Here is a 19,008-nt window from a genome sequence, read left to right as displayed (position 1 = left end):
TACTAATTTATAACTTTAAACTTTATTATCATCCAAAAGATCATAACCATATACTTACAACTAAGATCATTTAGCATATATATATTTACATATATGTATACGACTCATGTACAATCACCTAGTATATGCCATTTAAACAAAAGAAAGAAGTACATCACCAAAATTTTCTTGTTGGAGTCGAGATCTTTCTGGATGCTGAACTGGACCTTGAACTCTAATGACCTGCGCACGGAAACAACCGTACGCTGAGTATTTCATACTCAGTGGTATTACTATAAATCAAACTATTTAATAATAATAAAATTACAAACATCAACCATAAGCTTTATAAATCATTTAAACTAAATATACATATTTATATATCACTTCATAAATCTTAAATTCATATATATATATATATATATATATATTTCACATACTAATTCAATTCATAATTTAACTCATACATTCTTTCTCGTACTTTTCAATAGTGCCAAATCAATTAATCTCATTTTCAAATTTTCATTTCAATTATTTACCCTATTAACAAAGCTCGGACTCTGACAGATACGCGGATTCCACCCAAACACACCAGAATATCCAACCTAAACACACCCGGAATAATATAAATCCTCCATAACACACTAGTATATCATATCCTCCCAAACACACCAATAAGGCATTAAATGCCTCTTCGGATAAACCGAAGCATATAATAACATAATCATCTTCTCGGCCGAACTACAAATCTCCTCATCACATCACAAATCCTATGGCATGCCATTTGTATCCAATCTAGTCCGATTAGTTAATAGGGTATTATTTTACTTTTCAAATTTCGAATTCATTTCCACAACAATTTCAAATATTCAATCAATTCAAAACATCTATTATTTCAATTCACATATAATTCAATATTCACACATATTCTTACTTAATTTCAAATGTTATTACTTACCTTACCTTAAATGACCCATGAATATCATTTCAATATAACATTTATTAAATAGATTAAGTTATAGTAATACAAACTCGGAATAGGCGTTTACTCCTCAACGATCTTTTCTTTTCCTTTGGGTGCCGATGCCTCGTTTTCCTTGTTAGCTACGAAAATAATAATTAATTTCACTATTAATTACAACATTAAATTATAAAAATAAAAATAATTAAATTTTATTCAATTCTTACTTATTCCCAATTTAATTCTAACTAAGCTCACTTACTTTTCTAGCTTATTTCATACTTCTTTTCTACTTAATTTCTTGCCATATTTAACTCAACTATTCAATATTCATAATTAAACCCTAATTTAAGACTTCTTATAACTTAATCCCAACTATGTAAAACTTATAATCTATTTTACAATTTAATTCTTGTATCAATTCTAACTAGAAATTCTATCAACCAAACCCTAATTTAACAACTTGTTCAACATGAATCATGTTTAAAAACCTATGAATTCTCAAAATATTAACTTAGTTTCATCAAAACCTTATTCCAAGGCTTCTAAAACATCAAAATTAAGATAAAAGGGCTAAATTTAGCTTACCAATTAAACTTGAAACTTTAAAATCCCAATTTTCCCCTTTTCTTTTCTTTCCCTTTTTCTTCCCCTATTTTCGTCTCTTTCTCTGTTTCTTTTCTGTTCTTCTTTTGTTTCTTTTTCTTTTATTTTACTTACTTTACTTTATTTCTTTTATTATAACTAATAATAATAGTAATATATTATAAAATCTTTTACTTATTATTTAAGCATATATTTATTTTTATTACAAGTGTACCTATATAATTATTACTGTTCCACTTGTCTTTAATCTTTACCATACATTTGTCATCTATTTAGTTTATTTAATATATAATAATATAATATAATTATTATAATATAATATAATATATTAATATATTTAAAACATAAAAAATCTAAGATTTTTATCACTTATGCCACCTCATTTCTTGTTAATGGCTTGATTGCCATTTTAATTCTTTTATTTTCTATTAATCTATAATTCAAATTTTACCCCTAATTCAATTTAGTCATTTTTTTTAATTTCTCTTAATTAAACTAAAGTCACCTAATTAAGCACTCAACTAAACTCATAGTTACTTCTAATAATTATTTATGACCCGGTTTACTAAGACGGAGGCCCGATAATATACTTTTTCGATGCTCGTGAATTTTGGGTCATTACAAAAACCATATGACAAGATGATCGAGTCAAATTTCTCATGCCACTGTTTAGGCGCTTGTTTTAAACCATATATTGACTTGATCAATTTACACACCTTATGTTCATTCCCAAGAATCACAAAACCTCCTGGTTGCTCCATGTAGACTTCCTCTTCGAGATCACCATTTAAAAAAGTCGTCTTAACATCCATTTGATGTACATGTAACTTATGGATAGATGCAAGTGCTATAAGAATTCGAATGGAGGTCATCCTAGCCACTGGTACATAAGTGTCAAAATAATCTAGGCCTTCTTTTTGCCTAAATCCTTTAACCACCAACCTAGCCTTAAAGGTTGGAGAACCCCCTGTTGGAGTATTCTTCCTTTTAAACACCCATTTACACCCGATAGGCTTCGATCCTTAAGGAAAATAAACTAGAATCCAAGTATTGTTGGATAATATTGAATCCATTTTATCATTGATCGCCTCTTTCCAAAATGCTGCATCCCTAGAATTCATGGCTTCACCATAGGATTGTGGATCACCATCCACATTAAACATTATGGGGATCTTCCTAATTACAGATTCTCTATTTCCTTCAACAAGGAATGCTAGAGATTGCGAAGAAATGAAATCAGGACCAAAGTCCTTTACTTTTCTCACTCTTTGACTTTTCCTTGGCTCCGTATCCTTATTATCACAAAGACTTCTTTTGGTTTGATCACTTCAGATCGTTGGTTGATATTATTTTTTCGAATATGTTGAATTATTAAAAATCTTATTTTCTATGAATACGTCTCTTGTTTCAATTATCGTATTTGACACTAAGTCATGAGCATGATAAGCCTTAGAGTGTTAGACATATCCAACGAATGCACCCTTGATGGCTCTAGGACCTAACTTTGTTCTCCGTTGGTCGGGAACTCTATAGCAAGCCAAACACCCCCATACTTTGAAATAATCTAAGTTTGGCATCCTACCCTTCCATAACTCATATGGAGATACTTTGAATTTTCTTGATGGTATTCTGTTAAGCATATAACACGCAGTCAATAATGTTTCACCCCATAAATTATATGGAAGTTTAGCATTTAACAATATCGAGTTAACTATATCTACTAAAGTACAGCTCTTTCTTTCCGCCAAACCATTTTGTTGCAGAGTATAAGGGGCGGAACACTCATGTACCACACCCTATTCCTCACAAAATACATTAAATTCATTTGAAAAATATTCACCACATCTATCACTACGAAGCACTTTGATTTTCTTACTAAACAAATGTTTAAGCATATCAAAAGCCTCGTCTTTATTTCTCATAATATACACATAAGTAAATCTAGAGAAGTCGTCTATAAAAGTGATAAAATATCGTTTTCCACCTCTTGTTAGTGTTCCATTTAATTCACAAACATCCGAATGAATTAAATCTAACACTTGTGAATTCCTTTCACACTTATTAGGAAACAACTTCTTAGTCATTTTTTATTGAATACAAATTTCACATTTATCCACAAACTCATCATTACTTAGACTTATATAACCATTCTTTTGCATATATTGTAAAGTTTTAAAATTAAAATGTGCTAAACGCGCATGCCACAAAGGTAAGATTCAACAATATAAACAGAAGAATTAATTTTATTCATATCAATGCTCAACTTGAACATACCCTTGTTACAATATCCTTTTCCTACATATATATCACCTTTAAGCAAGACAAACTTATCGGATTTCAAAATAATCTTGAACCCCTTGTTACACAGAATACTTGCGGACACTAAATTCTTTCTCACATCGGGAACATGCAACATATTGGTCAAAGTCAATTTCTTTCCAGATGTGAAGTTGAGTTCCACCGTCCCTTGATCGAGCATATTAACCGATTAATAGTTGCCCATAAGCACTTCACAGTTTGCCACAAGTTCATAACTCTTGAAGTGTTGTCGGCCATTACACACATGGACAGTAGCTCCGAATTCTAGTCACTAATTACAAGACTTATCAATCATGGCTATGTTGAGTTCAGTAATCATACCAATCTTCAAACTCTTGATCCCTTCCGTAACCATGGCCACTAAGTCCATGCCTTCCACCATATTGACTTTGGAAGTTGTGGCATCTTGCTTCTTTTTGAGAAGTTTGCAATCCTTAATATAGTGTCATTTCTTATTGCAATTATAACAATTGCGAGCTTTTTCTTCTTGTATTGCACTTCCTTGGCCTCGGATGTGGCCTTTCGTTTACCATTTCGAGAGTTGTTGGACTCACTCACATGGTTTACTTTAGAACTTTGGGGAAGATACACCACATCACGCTTCCGAGTTTCCTCTTCAATACACAAATGCCTAAGTATTTTCTCCACAATGAAGTCCTCTGCCATATGCAGAAGTTTCTTCCGATAATTGTTCCAAGACGAGGGCAACTTCAAGATGGTAGCCCCGACTTGTAACAATTTTAGAATAAAAACTTTCAAGTCACGAGGTCTGCTTACAAGGACTTGTAATTCATGGACTTGATCCATGATCAAGATACTATCTAGCATTTTGAATTCGAAATACTTCATCATTAAAAATTTATCAGTACCTTGTCGCTCGGTGTTGTATTTCTCTTCAAGAGCTTTCTATATTTCTACAGGGGATTGCATCGACATGTAAAGATGATGCAATCGATCAGACAAGGTGTTGAGGATGTGTCCTCGACATGTGAAATTATCTTCTTCGCGTTTCTTCTTGAGTTCAGCCACTTTCACAATTTCATCGAATTTTGCATTGGGAGCAGGACCCTCCACAGGTTGTAGGTTTGGATCCAGAACGTACGCCACGTTTAAGACAGTAAGAAGGAACAACATCTTGTCCTTCCAACAATTAAAGTTTGAACCATCAAATCGGTCAAGTTTCACAAACTCTTGGTTTATCACTTTGAATGCAGTAGTAGCCTCCGTCGCCATCTCCAAAAATAGTTCTCTTTGATTGTTGGATATTTGAGTAGAGACGATAGAACCAGAGACTTGTATGGAAATAAACAGTAGACTTCGAGGCACGAATGATGCTTTTCAAACAGAACTATTTGCCCCCACACAAAGTTGTTAGAGGGAGAAACATATTGGACATACTCCTTGGGAGAAACATGTCCCATGGAAATGTATTCATTGGATGATAAATCATCACTTTTAATTTGAATAGTTCTCATATTAATTTGCAATCTATACTTTCTATCATATTGCATGTGTTATTATTAGTTTCAAACCATATGTTTTATTATTTATTATATTTTATTTTTAAACGCATCCTTGTATTCTATAGACGTGGTTTCCACGCACATACGCTTGTAATAGAATTTCTAATATTGATAATGTTGTTGATTGAGTTGGTGTCATAAGTTAACTCGACACCAACTCAAAATTGATCACAACACCTTGATAAATTATAGTAGTGCATTTAGTATTCTTAATATGATATGCATTTATGTATTTAAATTTCATTTTACTCACAATCTATTCTATTTTTTTCTTTTTCATGTTATTATTAATTAATTTTGAATTTCCACGTAGGAGAAAAAATCCGGAATAACCTAATCTCTCTTTCTTGACCACCTTCTTTGAGCAATAATACATGCAAAGTTTTCATGAGTTTGTTTGTTCTTACATCAACAATTAAATTTTGATTAATTACATTGCAATTCATAGGCTGAGCACAAGGAAAGATGATAACAGGTTCTTCAAACAATAAAATGTTTAGGGTTTAAGATGATTAACCCCAGCTTAAGACGAAACCCTACGTTTGTAAGAAGATGGGATATGTTGAGACAACAAGCAAGAGAGTGGTGCAGTGTTCATTAGAATTCGACAAACAAGAATATAAAACCACATTAATCCGATTTAAGATCAAAACCCAATTTTTGGGGGGTAAAAAAAGAAACGAATTTGGACAATCCGAAGAAACGACATAGTTGATCAACCACAAGTAAAAATAGCAAAAAAAACTAAAAAACATTCTTACTACAAGAATTGAAACCACCATAATATTTAATTATCTTGTCCGAAGCAGCCGCTGAAACTAGAGGAAGAGAATTTTGCTCCACTTAATCTCCCATTTATTTCTTCCATATAACCCTTCCATCCCTAATTTTCATAGGGTTTCACTCAGAAATTCCCCTCCTCTTTGCCGCGTTGTCGCTGCGCGGCGCTCCCCCCTCCGTTTCCACCTCCATCTCGGGAAAAAATAACATAAGATAAGGTTAAGGAAAAGCAGGCATGAAAATGCCATGGATGAAACTCATATGTCTTGCGTTTCTATTTCTGTCTTTAAGAAATCAGATATGTTACGGTGCTCCGGACGACTATGACGACTATGATGAAGAAGAGGAGCCAAAGGAAAAAAATCCGCCGGGGCAAGACAAATGTAACGGTATATTCTTGACGTATACATTCACGGAACGGAATAAAGAGTTACCCCACGTAAAAAACGTTACAGCTCAAGCATGGTCGTTTAAATCCAAGGCTACCCTAGTGAATACTGGGTTAGAAGAGTTAAAAGGATGGAAGATGTTCATTAGGTTTCAACACAGAGAGGTATTGGTGTCGGCGACGAACGCCATCCTCGTCGACGGTGCTGGTGATTTTCCGGCGAAGGTCGAAAAGGGTGCAACCTTATCAGGGTACCCCAACACGGATCTCAAGACCTCCGTTGATACTGCTGGGGATTTAACAAAGATGTCGACTGAGATTGAATTCACCGGTACCATGTTTGGATTGAACGAAAAAGCAATTCCCCTCCCCAAGTCCATCAGGCTCGCTAACGACGGCTGGAAATGTCCTACGCTTACTACATACCGTAAGTCTTTTTATTATTTTTGGTTATTTTCATGATTGTTAAATTGTTTTGTTTGATTATACAGGTACATTTTTGACCACATGTTGCCACAAGGACCCAAAGTACAAGAGCCTGAACCAGTCTGCGAAGGGAAAGTACACGCCTAGGCAATATGGAGACGTGAACTTGATGTATGATGTTCTTAAATCTTATGAAGGGAGCTATGAGGCTCAAGTAACCATAGATAATGATGGTACCTTAAGTCGGCTTGATAACTGGAACTTGACTTGGGAATGGATGAGAGGCGAGTTCATTCATTCCATGAGAGGAGCTTACACTCGGAGAATCGAGTACTCCGATTGTATTTTCGGCTTACCCGGCCAATACCTCAAGGGCTTCGATTTCAGTCAAGTGATGAACTGTGAGAAAAGGCCTGTAATTTCGGATTTGCCACTTGAAAAAGCTAATGATACCGAGATTGGCCATATTCCTAATTGTTGTAAAAACGGCTCTCTAGTGTCACCCGTGATGGATGAAAACAATGCAAGGGCTGTATTTCAATTAAGGGTGTACAAACTACCCCCTGATACACCCAAAACCGTCTTGTATCCACCCCAAAGATGGAACATCACTAGCTTAGTCAGTGCTCATTACCATTGCAGTGCTCCCGTCCGAGTCGACCCCTCCGCATTCCCCGAAGCCACCGGAACCGGCGCCAAAACCTACGCGGTAGCAAGTTGGCAAGTCGTGTGCAATATGACCAAACCGGAGAAGAAGAGAGCCAAGTGCTGCGTTTCCTTCACGGCTTATTACAGCAACGGGGCGGTTCCGTGCAGTACGTGCGCTTGCGGATGTGACGACAGCCAAACCGATAAATGCAATCCGAGTTCTCGGGCGATGTTGCTTCCACCAGATGCGCTTTTACTCCCTGCTGTAAACAGGACGGCAAAGATCAAAGCGTATGCAAAACTGAAGAAAAAACCGGTGCCCAGAGCCATGCCTTGCCCTGATAATTGTGTGGTTAGCATAAACTGGCATGTGAGTTCCGATCATAAGGCTGGATGGACTGCTCGTATGACACTGTTTAACTGGGGAGAAACACAGTTTAAAGACTGGTATGCTGCTGTTGAATTAAAAAAGGCAGCCTCTGGGTACGACGATGTGTATTCATTCAATGGGACCAAACTGGTTTCCCCTAAGAACACCATCTTCTTCCAAGGCTTGAAAGGGTTGGAATATTTAATTGAAATAAAAAATGGGTCTAGTGATAGTAAGCCTAAAGTGCCTGGGAAACAACAATCCGTCATTTCATTCACCAAGAAGAAACCTGAAGCAATTAACATAAGAAAAGGTGATGGCTTCCCTTCTAAAGTCTTCTTCAATGGAGCTGAATGTGCGTTGCCTGATAGTTTACCAAGTGCTGCAACTCTTCTTTCATCCATGCCTCTCCTCTTCTTCTCTGCCATTGCTTTCTTGCTCATCACATATCCTTTCCATTCATGATCATTGGCAAGTCTTCTTTTATGATTTTAACTCAATAACACTTTGAACTAAACCCATCCATCACATTACTTCTTTTCGATACTTCAGGGAAATCAAATGATGCATTGTTGATGGATATACAGAGGAGGGCGGAATTGAAAAGTCGGGTTATTCGTTCAATCACAAAATCATCTGTTCAATGTTTTGAAAGATTTAAACAAAAAAAAAAATTTAGACCCGAAAAGACAAAAAAGATAAAACTTATTTAAAATATGGGTCTGAAGCTCAAATCTGACCTGTTTTTATATTATGCAATATATCATTTTTAGCTGTAAAGATTATATATATATTATATACAGAAAATTTTAGTGTTAACAATCTGAATGAAACTTCGAATTTTGTGAGAAGTTTTAGACGTATGAAAAATGTGGAATGGAATTCCACAGAAGCAATACTTTTGAGTTTTTAAACAGATTTAAGATGTGCATACCTGTCTCTGTCTCAAAAGATTCTCTCTCTCTCTTTTTTTCTTCATTTTTTAAAGTTTTTTTTTTAAATTATTGTTTCTTTTTCTGATTCTAATTCTTCATAATGGTTAAAAATTCAAGAATAGCTTGAGGCAGAAGGAACTTTGAAATAAACCCAAAGCTTAAATACATTTCTTCAGACAAATTACTAGGATTCAATGGTTCTTGGGAAAAACATTTCCTGTAATGTGAATGCAAGCTCCCTTAATGTATACATGATGGTAATGTTTTTGCCCAAGGAAAAAAAACATGAATATTCTTTGTTTAAGATCAAGCAAAGCATAAACCCTCGATAAAGTAAGTAATGAAAATGATTCAAAAGGGAGAGTTAGCATTATGTTATTTCGACTCTTCATTTTTATTAAATGAATCCAAAGTAACGTAGATACCTTATAAACTATAATAAGGTGAAGATTTATGCTTTGCACCAGAAGCCAAGAAATCCAAAGAACAAGTTAAGAATATGGAAAAGACACAAAAGCTTCTCTGCCACAGTTGGTAAAGGTTTCATGCAAGTTAGCCTACAAAAAGCCTTGTCTTGCCACCCATTGTTGCCAACCCCTTCTGTAGACTTCATTTTTCATCATTTTTTGGTACAAAGAAACAATTAGTCTTTGGTTCGCAATGGCCAACTCCATTTTGATATCAGATTATCAAAGAAAAGCTTTTAATGTATTGGGGTTGGGGCTTTCTTTCATGGTGCTAATGATTCAGAAGGGTTATGCAAGGGATTTCTCAGTGAATTGGGGCCTTCACAATGGCCCCAATGCTGAAAATTACAACCAATGGGCAGAAAAAAACAGATTTCAGATTGGGGACTCACTTGGTAAGTTCTTGGTCACTTGTCAACTTTAAAGTGATTTGTAAAAACTCGGGTTTAGTTCATATAAACATGCATACATCTAACTTTCGTTGTTGTGTGTGACAATGGCACAGTGTTTACCTACACACCAAACGATGATTCAGTGCTACAAGTGAATAAAGATGCCTACAAAAACTGCAGTGTGGAATCACCACTGTCCAGCTACACCGATGGACACACTGTTTTCTCCTTGAGTCATTCAGGGCCTTACTATTTCATCAGTGGAAACAAAGACAACTGTGAAAAGAACGAAAAGTTGGAGGTGGTCGTTTTAGCCGATAGAAGTAACCGTTCTTCGACCGCGAACGAAACCAACCCTTCTTCACCTCCGCCTTCGAGTTCAATCGATATAATGCCGTCCCCGGCACCTTCCGGTGAGTCTCCACCAGCTGGAACGGTTGAGAACCCTACACCAGCACCAAGTGATGAATCTAAACCACCAAATGCAGCTTCTGCAGTATTCATGAGTGTTACCGCTTCTATGGGAGCAGTATTTGCAGCTTCAACTCTTCTTTTAGGATTCTGAAAGATTTAAATTATGAATTCCATTTGTTTCCTCTTTTTTTCTTGAATTTTTAGAAAAAAAAAAACACTTCTTTGTTTGATTTTCATCAGATACTGTTCACTGGGTTCAACTGGGTTTTTTCTTGAAAATTGATTGTTAAAATAATCAAGGAAGAATGTGATACTTTGTATAGAGTTGGTGTGATACAAAATAAATGGATTTGTATACTGTGGATTTGGTTTACCAGCTTTCTTGTCTCCATCTCTATATTTTATTTTTCTTTTAACCCCCTCCATAAAAAAAAAATCATTAGCAGTATAATACCAGTAATTCTACACTAAGATACTATCCAGCTCAACTATAATATATAAACTTTCCAATAAAAATGAATGATATCTCACAAGGTAAATGTGCTTGACTAGCCGAAATAAGTCACACCATTGTCACAATTCAATCTAAGTTCTGCTGCCAGAGAGACCCCCCAATACTCACATTCCACCTTACATTCAAATAATGTCCCACAGGTAAAAATATTTCACCCATTTCTCTCAATTTTCACATCAAATTTTCAAAGCAATAAGGGTTAGTTTGGATGGGCGATGCATTTATATGCGGTTAGTGTAAAAACAATGGTGGCGGTAAAATTAGATACTATAGCAATACTGTAGTGTGAGACAAAAAGTAAGCTAAACGTACCGCACCGCACCCAATCACTCATCCAAACCCACCATAAATCACTTCGTTCATGGTACCTATTTTCTTTTATAAATTTAATAATAAATTTAACACTCAAAATTTACACATTTTATCAATTTGATCTCAAATTTAATAAAATTAGCTCACGATACTTACACATTCTTTCATTTGATACAAATTTAACAAATTTAACCCACAATATGTATATATTTTGTCAACGTTTACACACAATATATAAATATTGTGAGCTAAACTAGTGAATTATACCAATCAAAATTATATATAATTAATAAAAAACATTAACACTGTGATTAATTGTCTTTAATTGTTTACTTCGAAATTTACAAAGACTAAATTGCTCCAATTTTTTTAAAAAAAGGGCTAATTTGCTCAAAATCAAAATTGAGAGACATCGGACCTATCGGATATGGATATTCTGAATACTTCAAACTTATTTTTCATTTTTTGAGAAAAAAATTCACTTTCATGCCCGGATATATATGTTTAAACATAGATATTAAACAAAAATACTTAAGGAGGAAAAGAAAGTCCAGATAACATAGCTTCCGAGTTCCGACTATAGCAACTAGAATGAAGGTGAAATAAAATTCTTGGGCTTCATTTTATATGTAAAGGGGCTACATTTGGACTTGTGTTCCCTTGGAAAACTCTTCACTAATTAGAACTCTACAGAATAACAAGTTCCTTTTTGCCTGCCTATCAATAATTTTTGCCTATTTCTACTTTTTTCATTAGCCTAATTGTATTATGAAAAATTGAATCCAATATCCCAGCAACCTGCAATTGATAGAGAAGATTTTACTGATCCAAGGCAAGTTTCGAAACGAAAAAAGAAAATGATGTTCTAATGGGGATATTAGTAAGATACTAACCGTGAAAACACCACCAATTATAGCGCAGACATTGGTGAGAAAATGTGAAAATGATTTTGAGTCTTCTGTTACCAAAACCTGAGTACAAAAATGGAAGAAAAATCCGCTCAAATTAATGGAAAACAAGAATGGAAGGTAAATATAAGTTTATATAGTTTAAAGAATAACCTGCATCGGAGATAACTCAAAATGAAACTTCGCAACAGGTATGTACACACTCTGTGCCAGACTGCTGTGCGCTGTGTACTCATATTCCTCGATAATTCTATGGTCATGAGAAGACTTTGTTGTAACGACCTCTGTTTTGACTACTTGAAGGTAGTGCTCTATCTGAAAATGCAATCAAGCAAGGTGAGGCTTGTGAGTCATGAGCTTGTACACATGACAATAATCCGTACGGGAAAGCTTAATTTCTTATTTGAGAATTGATTACATTTTTAGAACAGAATATTCTTTATTGTCAATCAACATCTACGTCTACACCTATCTTAATCAGCCACAAGGTAAAAGCATCAATTGTTTTGACTAAGAAGCATACAAAACATTCATGGTTAAGACCAACTTAAAAGGTAAAATAAGCAATTGAACAGAAAGGGTCATAAGAACGAGGAAACTTACAGTAACATTTGCATCTAAATCGCGGTGATTGATGAATGACCGACCATTCAACTTGTCATGGCTCCTACCAAGGTAAGGTATTAATCGCTTGACATCATTCAAAACCTGAGGTGAAACTGTTTTACCAAATGAAAGATGGCTTATGACGTGAGACATGTTCATTTTAGAAGCATCAAAAGAATGGGATCCTGATCGAGCAGAGATTATAAGGTTGCCAGGAACCTGCAAAGTACAACTCAAATTTTAATACTTTCAACTGCTCATTAATCTCAAGGTAAACATAATTGATTGGACAAACTAATTATAAACAAAATAAGTCCAACGGTCAGAAACTAATCTAAAATAATAATTATAACCTTCTTTACACGCACGTAGCCCTCAATTCTGCATCCTCCCGACAATGGTGCTGGTCTTTTTGTAACATTAGATTTATCCTCTAAAGCTATCTTCTTGTCCTCCTGTGGAATAGAATCAACCAAATCTTCCATCGTCTGGAAGAAACAGACAACTGCATTAGGTCATGCATGCATCTTTATCTTGTAAGATTTCTGTAACTGATCTATAAACTCAAATGGCCAATTCAAAACGAATTTATTCATACCTTAACCAGAGTGTCTGTATCACGATCTCCATAATAAGATTCATGCTCGTGGTGTCCGTGGGTCTCCCTGAAATATATACAGGTCAGAGAACAATGTGAATCTGTATTGCACATATCATAAAGTTCAGCAGCACTAAATAGCCTAAAAGAAAGTAACAAGGGTCAAAGAAAAGTGGAAGCTTAACAAATTGGCACACAATATATTTTTATTAATAGTTGATGTTACCAGGATTTGACCCCTGAAAACTAGAACTAAAAGTCCAACACTCTACTAACAGATCAAACAGCTGTTGGCAAATATAATATTGTCAAGTATCAAGCCACATTAAAAAAAATTCGGAGTGAGGAACAACGGGGAAAAGTTGAGAAGGGACATCAAGTCATTGATATTAAGGATAGAGTAGATATGTAAAATAAAACTCTCTTTTACCTCACATCACTGCCTTTACGAAAAATTCGAATGGATGGGTACCCTTGAATGTGATTTCTGTGTGTCAAGAAGAAGACAGAACAAGTGAGTACAATAGTAATTAATATAGAAGAAGAAAAAAAAAAAAAAAAGAGAAAGAGAAAAGAATAAACTTGTGGTAAAGCTATGAAAAAGATGCAATATTTGGGAAATAATTCTATACTAGAAGCAAGAAAGCCCAGTTTAAATATATGCAGTGATAAATATTGATATGTATTTGAAACATCGAAGAGATCAGAATGCAACAATGTCATTAGTGGTCAAATAATGACATATAATGATATTCTCGAACGAAGAAAGCGTTAATTTATATGTCATAGAACATCAAATAAGGAAATACCTCCTACACAAGTCAACTTCTTCAGTACAATCAACCTTTGCCAGAAGAATACGCCCATCTACTTCTGGATCATATCTGTAAAATGCAAGGATGCAAAATTCATTGCCAAATCAAGAAACTATTTATAAATTTGTTCCATGGAAGAGAAATGATGTATTCTCAGACCTCTGTTTTATTATCTTGGCAGCTTTCTCCCATGACGCTTTCTGAAACCCAAAAAAACATGGTGAGGCTACTGATAAGTGAAGAAGCCACTCCAAGCATTCAGTGGTAAAAAGGAGCAAACATACTAGTCATAACTCATAACAGCTCAAAGCATATCATTACTATCAGTTCCACCTAAGATTTCATACTCCTTAGCAGCAAGGGATTAATTCAGTCTAAATGCTATTTTTTTAAGAATATGGAGACAAATATGCATTTATTTAAGATACGGGACCTCACAAGCTTCCTACTAGAGAAAATATCACATTATAATGTATATTAGAAGGCTATTAAAATGCAAACTTATCCTAAAAAAAGGAGATATTAATATAAATGAACATAAAGTCACAAAAGGATTACTAAAAGTAGAGGATTTAACTATATCAGTATAATGTTATGTATGGGGACCACTTTACACAGCTGAAGGTCTAAACAAATAATGCTTTCGGCAGGTATCTTCAAGACAAATCATGCATGCTAATAGTAGATTACCAGGCGAGTACTCCAGTAGCACCAAGGAGCATAAAAATTGACAACTAAAATTTGATACCTTCAAAAAAAAAAAAAATCAAATCAAGTAAATATAGGTATCACCAAAATTGGCATTTAGCAAAAAGGGTCCATAGCGGGAACATAATAAACACAAAATTAAATGGCTTGAAGCTTTGAATTAATCCACTTACTGATGTGAAAGCTTGTCAAAGCTAGCACTATTTAATGCTACAGAACCTTCATTGGTTTCTTCATCAACTTCATCTCCATGCTTAATGTAATGAGGAAGAGGTCCGGAATGAAACTCAGCACCAGTGGGTCTTAAATGTGGATCTATCGAAAACTTTCGGATTGTTTTTGTTACATTCAACCTGTTCTGTAAATAGAAGACACAGATTTAGTCATATGGACCAAATATAATGGTAAATGCCCTTCAGGAAAAGCAATCAGGCATCTTGAAGAAAGAAGTATGAAAACAATATTGACAGGCAAATATTAACACAATATCCAGGTGAAGTTGGTGCGGTCTATTTCAGTTTCTTCAGCATAAAAGTATTGTCAGATAAGTTTCTATGGAAGGCATTTGAAGTGCATTACTAAGCTTGCAGCTATTAAAGTACTTCAAAGCAAGGTAAGGACCATCCGTTTAAGATATTTACAGCTAGATAGAAGTATGGGTTTTCTTGTTCAATTAAATTCAGCAAATGGAAGACTTCTGACAATAGAAACTTACAGTTCCCAAGACGTCACTCACGTCAACGGATGCAAATTCACATGATAGCGCTGGAAAACTGGAGATCACTTGGAACAGTCAGCCAAAAATAAAGGTCAAACAATGTTCAAGGGTATTACAGAAACGAAAAGTCACATGCATACTAAGATCACTGACAGTATATCAACCTATGACATTTTTGAAGAAAATCCACAAAAGTATGTCCAAATAAATCTTGACTGACATGTAGCAATTTGAGCGCAACATTTTTTCTTTTGAAAAGAAAGAAACCTGTATAGAAAGCTCGAAAGCAGCACAAAGTGTCGTAAGAACCACAATGAAATGTTATCTTATTGTTCATTTGGTAGTCAAGTAAAAAATATTGCAACAGAGGTTGGAGCCTATTACATGGGGAATTTCTAATGTTATCCCATTGTTCATTTGCCAGTAAACTATTGGTAATATAACTATATCTGTGTTATGTAATAGATCTCATACTAATTAAGTTTTCCATTTCTTACACATTTTTTATTTATTTCATTATCTCATATGAAAATAGTAGCATGATTGTTTTAAGCTTCTAACTAATAAGTTAATAGTCTTGACTTTTAATATGTTAATTCAAACAATTTAAACATATTACATATGCAAATATATGAGAGAAAATATATATCATATTAAAATTTAAGAACAATGAATTACATTCAAAAATTCCCTTTTAGAAGAATTAAAAATAATAATCACCATTTTATTCTTTAAATTCTAAGAAAAAACAATTATCATTTATTAAAAATCAATTACTTATTTTTATTTTATTATTTTAATGTTGATTTAATTTTAAACTAATTGTTAACAATTAGACAATAAATATTTGTTTTATTAATACAATATTGGCAGAGGGATGACAATGTTAAAACCTGTATCATCTAAGTGACTGATAGGAGTTCCAACCACTGCTACAAACAACTGTCAGCAATAAATATTTAACATACTTATTTAGATGGTAGATTCATCAATACATAAGACTTAAGAGGTTAAAGTTACACATCAAAAATACAATTTTCAATATAAATATTATTTTAATACATATATTAAAATTTAAATTTCTTAGATAAATCAGTAAAAAGATATTATAATAAAGTTAAGAATTAAAGATTTTGTTTTATAAAAGAATTAATTAACTACAATTCAACCATTCTTATTTTTGGCATTAAATCCGGGTTTAAAATCAGGTTGGCCTCAGTTCAGATCAGGCTCAATTAATTTTTGGTTCGGGATTTCTTAGGCTTAATTATTCTCAAGCTCAAATTATTTTGGGCATGGACCATTTTTTGTTTGGTTTTGACTTTATGATACAATTGGAGGGATTCCCAGTTCGTAATCATTTTGCCACCTATGCATATGACATTACAATATTATTTAAAAAAAAAAAGAGAAAACAGAATATATATACATACACAGGTTTTGAAATTGATATAATGACTATCATTTTGGAAAACTAAAAATTTCTAATATGAAAAATTATGAAAAATTTCAACTGTACATATTGAGTAATAGTAACATATTACTTTGTTGATAAAAGTTCTACCCTCTTTTGGATGGGAATTAAATTACCACCCAGCTAAGTTATCTAATTACTCAAGTCATCAAAGATCATTGCCACAAAAGATCACCGAGTTCTCGCTGATCTAATCACTAGGTGGAGGTCATTATGGGTTTTTGGGTGATCAATCATACCAAACACTGAAAATGCCAAAAATAGTCTTACTTCAAGATCCAATAACAAGATTGTATGGCAAGTAATACCACATAAAGCTTAAGACTTTAACTACGAAAAGACATTACAACCAAGAGAACATTGCTACGGAAAATTAATGCACCTGATGTTGAAATCAATGCGTAGAAAGTCCCCATCAGAACTATTGTCAACAACAATAGATGTTGTCGTGCTGACTGTTAAATAATCATTCAATTCCTGCAAAAGAAATTTAACAGATTAAAATGGGTGTAGGAGAAGAAAACAGAAATGCTTTCATTTCAAGGCAAAATTTGAAGTAATAAATTACAAATATATCTGATAATTATCATCAGAGAAAAGGCAAGGAAATGACAACAACTAATACGAATAAAGAATGTTGGACCATAACTGTTGTTCGGGGTGAAAAAATCAAACAAACTACAAGTCAAGCGCGTCAAATCAGATCGAGTTTAAGTTGGAGTGTAAAAAGAAAGGCTGCCTACCATTCCAAATAAAAACATAATAGCAAGTGCTGCTATAATGGATAGCCCTGCACCAGATAATGATGCCTCTGTCAAATCTCTAGGGATCTTCCTGTACAGAAATGAAAGAAATAAAAAAGAGGAACTTTATAGAAGCAGAATTATCATTATAAAATTTACTTAAACTCCGAATAAGAAAAACTAAGCATTTCAGCAGATGGAGTGAATGCGGTATGCTTAAACCTCAATAGGAAAAATGAATACACAATATTGAAGAAGAAAAATTTCAGCTCATTCACCAAATTACTATCAATCTTTCAGCAACCAAACAAGAGTTTCTCCAAAACTATTGAAACGAATACAATCCAGTGCTAGAAAGCAACAATTTATTTTCATTTCCCAGCGAACAAATAAACGAAATTTCAATCCAAATGTAGCAAAAAGAGATTAGTTTAAGTCTTTCTAAAAAATGCTCAGATCCATTCTTTTGAGTCAATCATGAGATAAATTTAAAAAAAATAAAACAAAAGAATGAGATGAATCAAAAAGAGAAACGAGAGATCTGAACCTGTAGAAATCGACGGATTTGATCTTGCTTGAAGAAAACATTGCTTCTGATATTAATAAATCAAAATCAGATTTTTAAATAGAAATGTTCGAGAAAACAAAGAACAGGGAATTTAAATCCCAAGCAGATATCCGGCAACGAAGAAGAGCCTTTTTTATTTCATAGAGATGAGCAAAAGGCATTTAACTACATAACTCTCGTGCGTGTTTTCTTTTCTTTTCTTTCTTTTTTTTTTTAATTTCACCTTTTACCCAAGGTTTTGTCCTTTTTTTCAATCTGGTCGTTATCTGCTGTGAGTGAAACTAGATTTTACATCGGAGAACTGTCCTCTTAAATCTGCCACGTTGCATAATGGGGGAAAAGCTGGGTCGAAATTTTATCTGAATATTTCAACATTTTTGCTTTTTTCCCCCAAATGGTATAAAATACAATTAAAAAAACAATTTGGTGTAATAATAAATGGCTTTCATAAAAATATTTTATTATGAAATAATCAAAGAATGCTTTGTTTGGTAGAATGAGAAAAGTTAGGAAAAATAAAAAATTAAATGTAGAAGGATAAAAAATGGAAATTTTCTTTTTATAAAGTACTTGATAAGAAAATGAAAAATGAAAAATTTGCAATTTTCTTAACATTCATTGTTAGGTAGAGTTGAAATATAAAAGGAATTAAAATAAAAGATTTGAAAAATGCGTAATTTTGAACTAACAAACGCTTCTCTCTCATCGTCTCTCCCCTCATCATTCCATTTTTAAAGTATTGTTTTTTATGAGTTAAGATGAAAAATGGTAATTTCTTCTATTTTTTTCCATCTTACTTTCTTTTCTACTAAATATACTCAGTTTATTTTCTTTTT

The 19,008-nt window shown here is 33.7% G+C and overlaps 3 protein-coding genes across 4 annotated transcripts; 2 read left to right on the top strand and 1 right to left on the bottom strand.

The window, feature by feature from the left end:
• The first annotated feature begins 6,403 nt into the window (after positions 1-6,403).
• Positions 6,404-8,668, top strand: LOC105781104 (COBRA-like protein 10). The gene is made up of 2 exons (XM_052626324.1): positions 6,404-6,983; positions 7,048-8,668. Exons 1-2 carry the CDS (start codon positions 6,404-6,406, stop codon positions 8,463-8,465), a joined length of 1,998 nt encoding a protein of 665 aa, XP_052482284.1. The 3' UTR covers positions 8,466-8,668.
• Positions 8,669-9,515: 847 nt separating this feature from the next.
• LOC105784464 (early nodulin-like protein 3) lies at positions 9,516-10,581 on the top strand. Its single transcript, XM_012610352.2, has 2 exons — positions 9,516-9,797; positions 9,908-10,581. The coding sequence occupies exons 1-2, from the start codon at positions 9,596-9,598 to the stop codon at positions 10,357-10,359; spliced, it is 654 nt and encodes a 217-aa protein (XP_012465806.1). The 5' UTR covers positions 9,516-9,595; the 3' UTR covers positions 10,360-10,581.
• Positions 10,582-11,632: 1,051 nt separating this feature from the next.
• Positions 11,633-18,336, bottom strand: LOC105784066 (protein disulfide-isomerase 5-3). Of its 2 annotated transcripts, none has more exons than XM_012609849.2 (15): positions 18,152-18,336; positions 17,605-17,695; positions 17,244-17,338; positions 15,385-15,442; positions 14,843-15,027; positions 14,652-14,709; positions 14,121-14,161; positions 13,956-14,030; positions 13,577-13,633; positions 13,147-13,213; positions 12,902-13,036; positions 12,546-12,767; positions 12,096-12,257; positions 11,928-12,005; positions 11,633-11,832 (listed from the first exon to the last, which is right to left on the bottom strand). In XM_012609849.2, exons 1-15 carry the CDS (start codon positions 18,190-18,192, stop codon positions 11,755-11,757), a joined length of 1,443 nt encoding a protein of 480 aa, XP_012465303.2. In that variant the 5' UTR covers positions 18,193-18,336; the 3' UTR covers positions 11,633-11,754. The 2 variants fall into 2 exon arrangements, with proteins under 2 accessions (XP_012465303.2, XP_052481996.1); XM_052626036.1 differs by lacking the exon at positions 18,152-18,336 and adding an exon at positions 15,552-15,654 and having other exon boundaries at positions 17,605-17,691.
• Between the last annotated feature and the right edge of the window lie 672 nt (positions 18,337-19,008).

The sequence above is a fragment of the Gossypium raimondii genome, chromosome 13 (assembly GCF_025698545.1).
Source record: "Gossypium raimondii isolate GPD5lz chromosome 13, ASM2569854v1, whole genome shotgun sequence".
In the NCBI taxonomy this organism is placed as follows: Eukaryota; Viridiplantae; Streptophyta; class Magnoliopsida; order Malvales; family Malvaceae; genus Gossypium; species Gossypium raimondii.
Note: the sequence above shows the minus strand (reverse complement) of the source record. Positions and strands in the feature narration are given on the sequence as shown.

Coding starts and splice junctions, on each gene's coding strand:
- LOC105781104 (XM_052626324.1), top strand. CDS start 6,404: ATGAAAATGCCATGGATGAAACTCATATGTCTTGCGTTTCTATTTCTG. Junction 6,984..7,047: donor TCCTACGCTTACTACATACC/GTAAGTCTTTTT, acceptor TTGATTATACAG/GTACATTTTTGACCACATGT.
- LOC105784066 (XM_012609849.2), bottom strand. CDS start 18,192: ATGTTTTCTTCAAGCAAGATCAAATCCGTCGATTTCTACAG. Junction 15,028..15,384: donor TGAGTGACGTCTTGGGAACT/GTAAGTTTCTAT, acceptor TTCTATTTACAG/AACAGGTTGAATGTAACAAA. Junction 14,031..14,120: donor GCCAAGATAATAAAACAGAG/GTCTGAGAATAC, acceptor TGCATTTTACAG/ATATGATCCAGAAGTAGATG.
- LOC105784464 (XM_012610352.2), top strand. CDS start 9,596: ATGGCCAACTCCATTTTGATATCAGATTATCAAAGAAAAGCTTTTAAT. Junction 9,798..9,907: donor TCAGATTGGGGACTCACTTG/GTAAGTTCTTGG, acceptor ACAATGGCACAG/TGTTTACCTACACACCAAAC.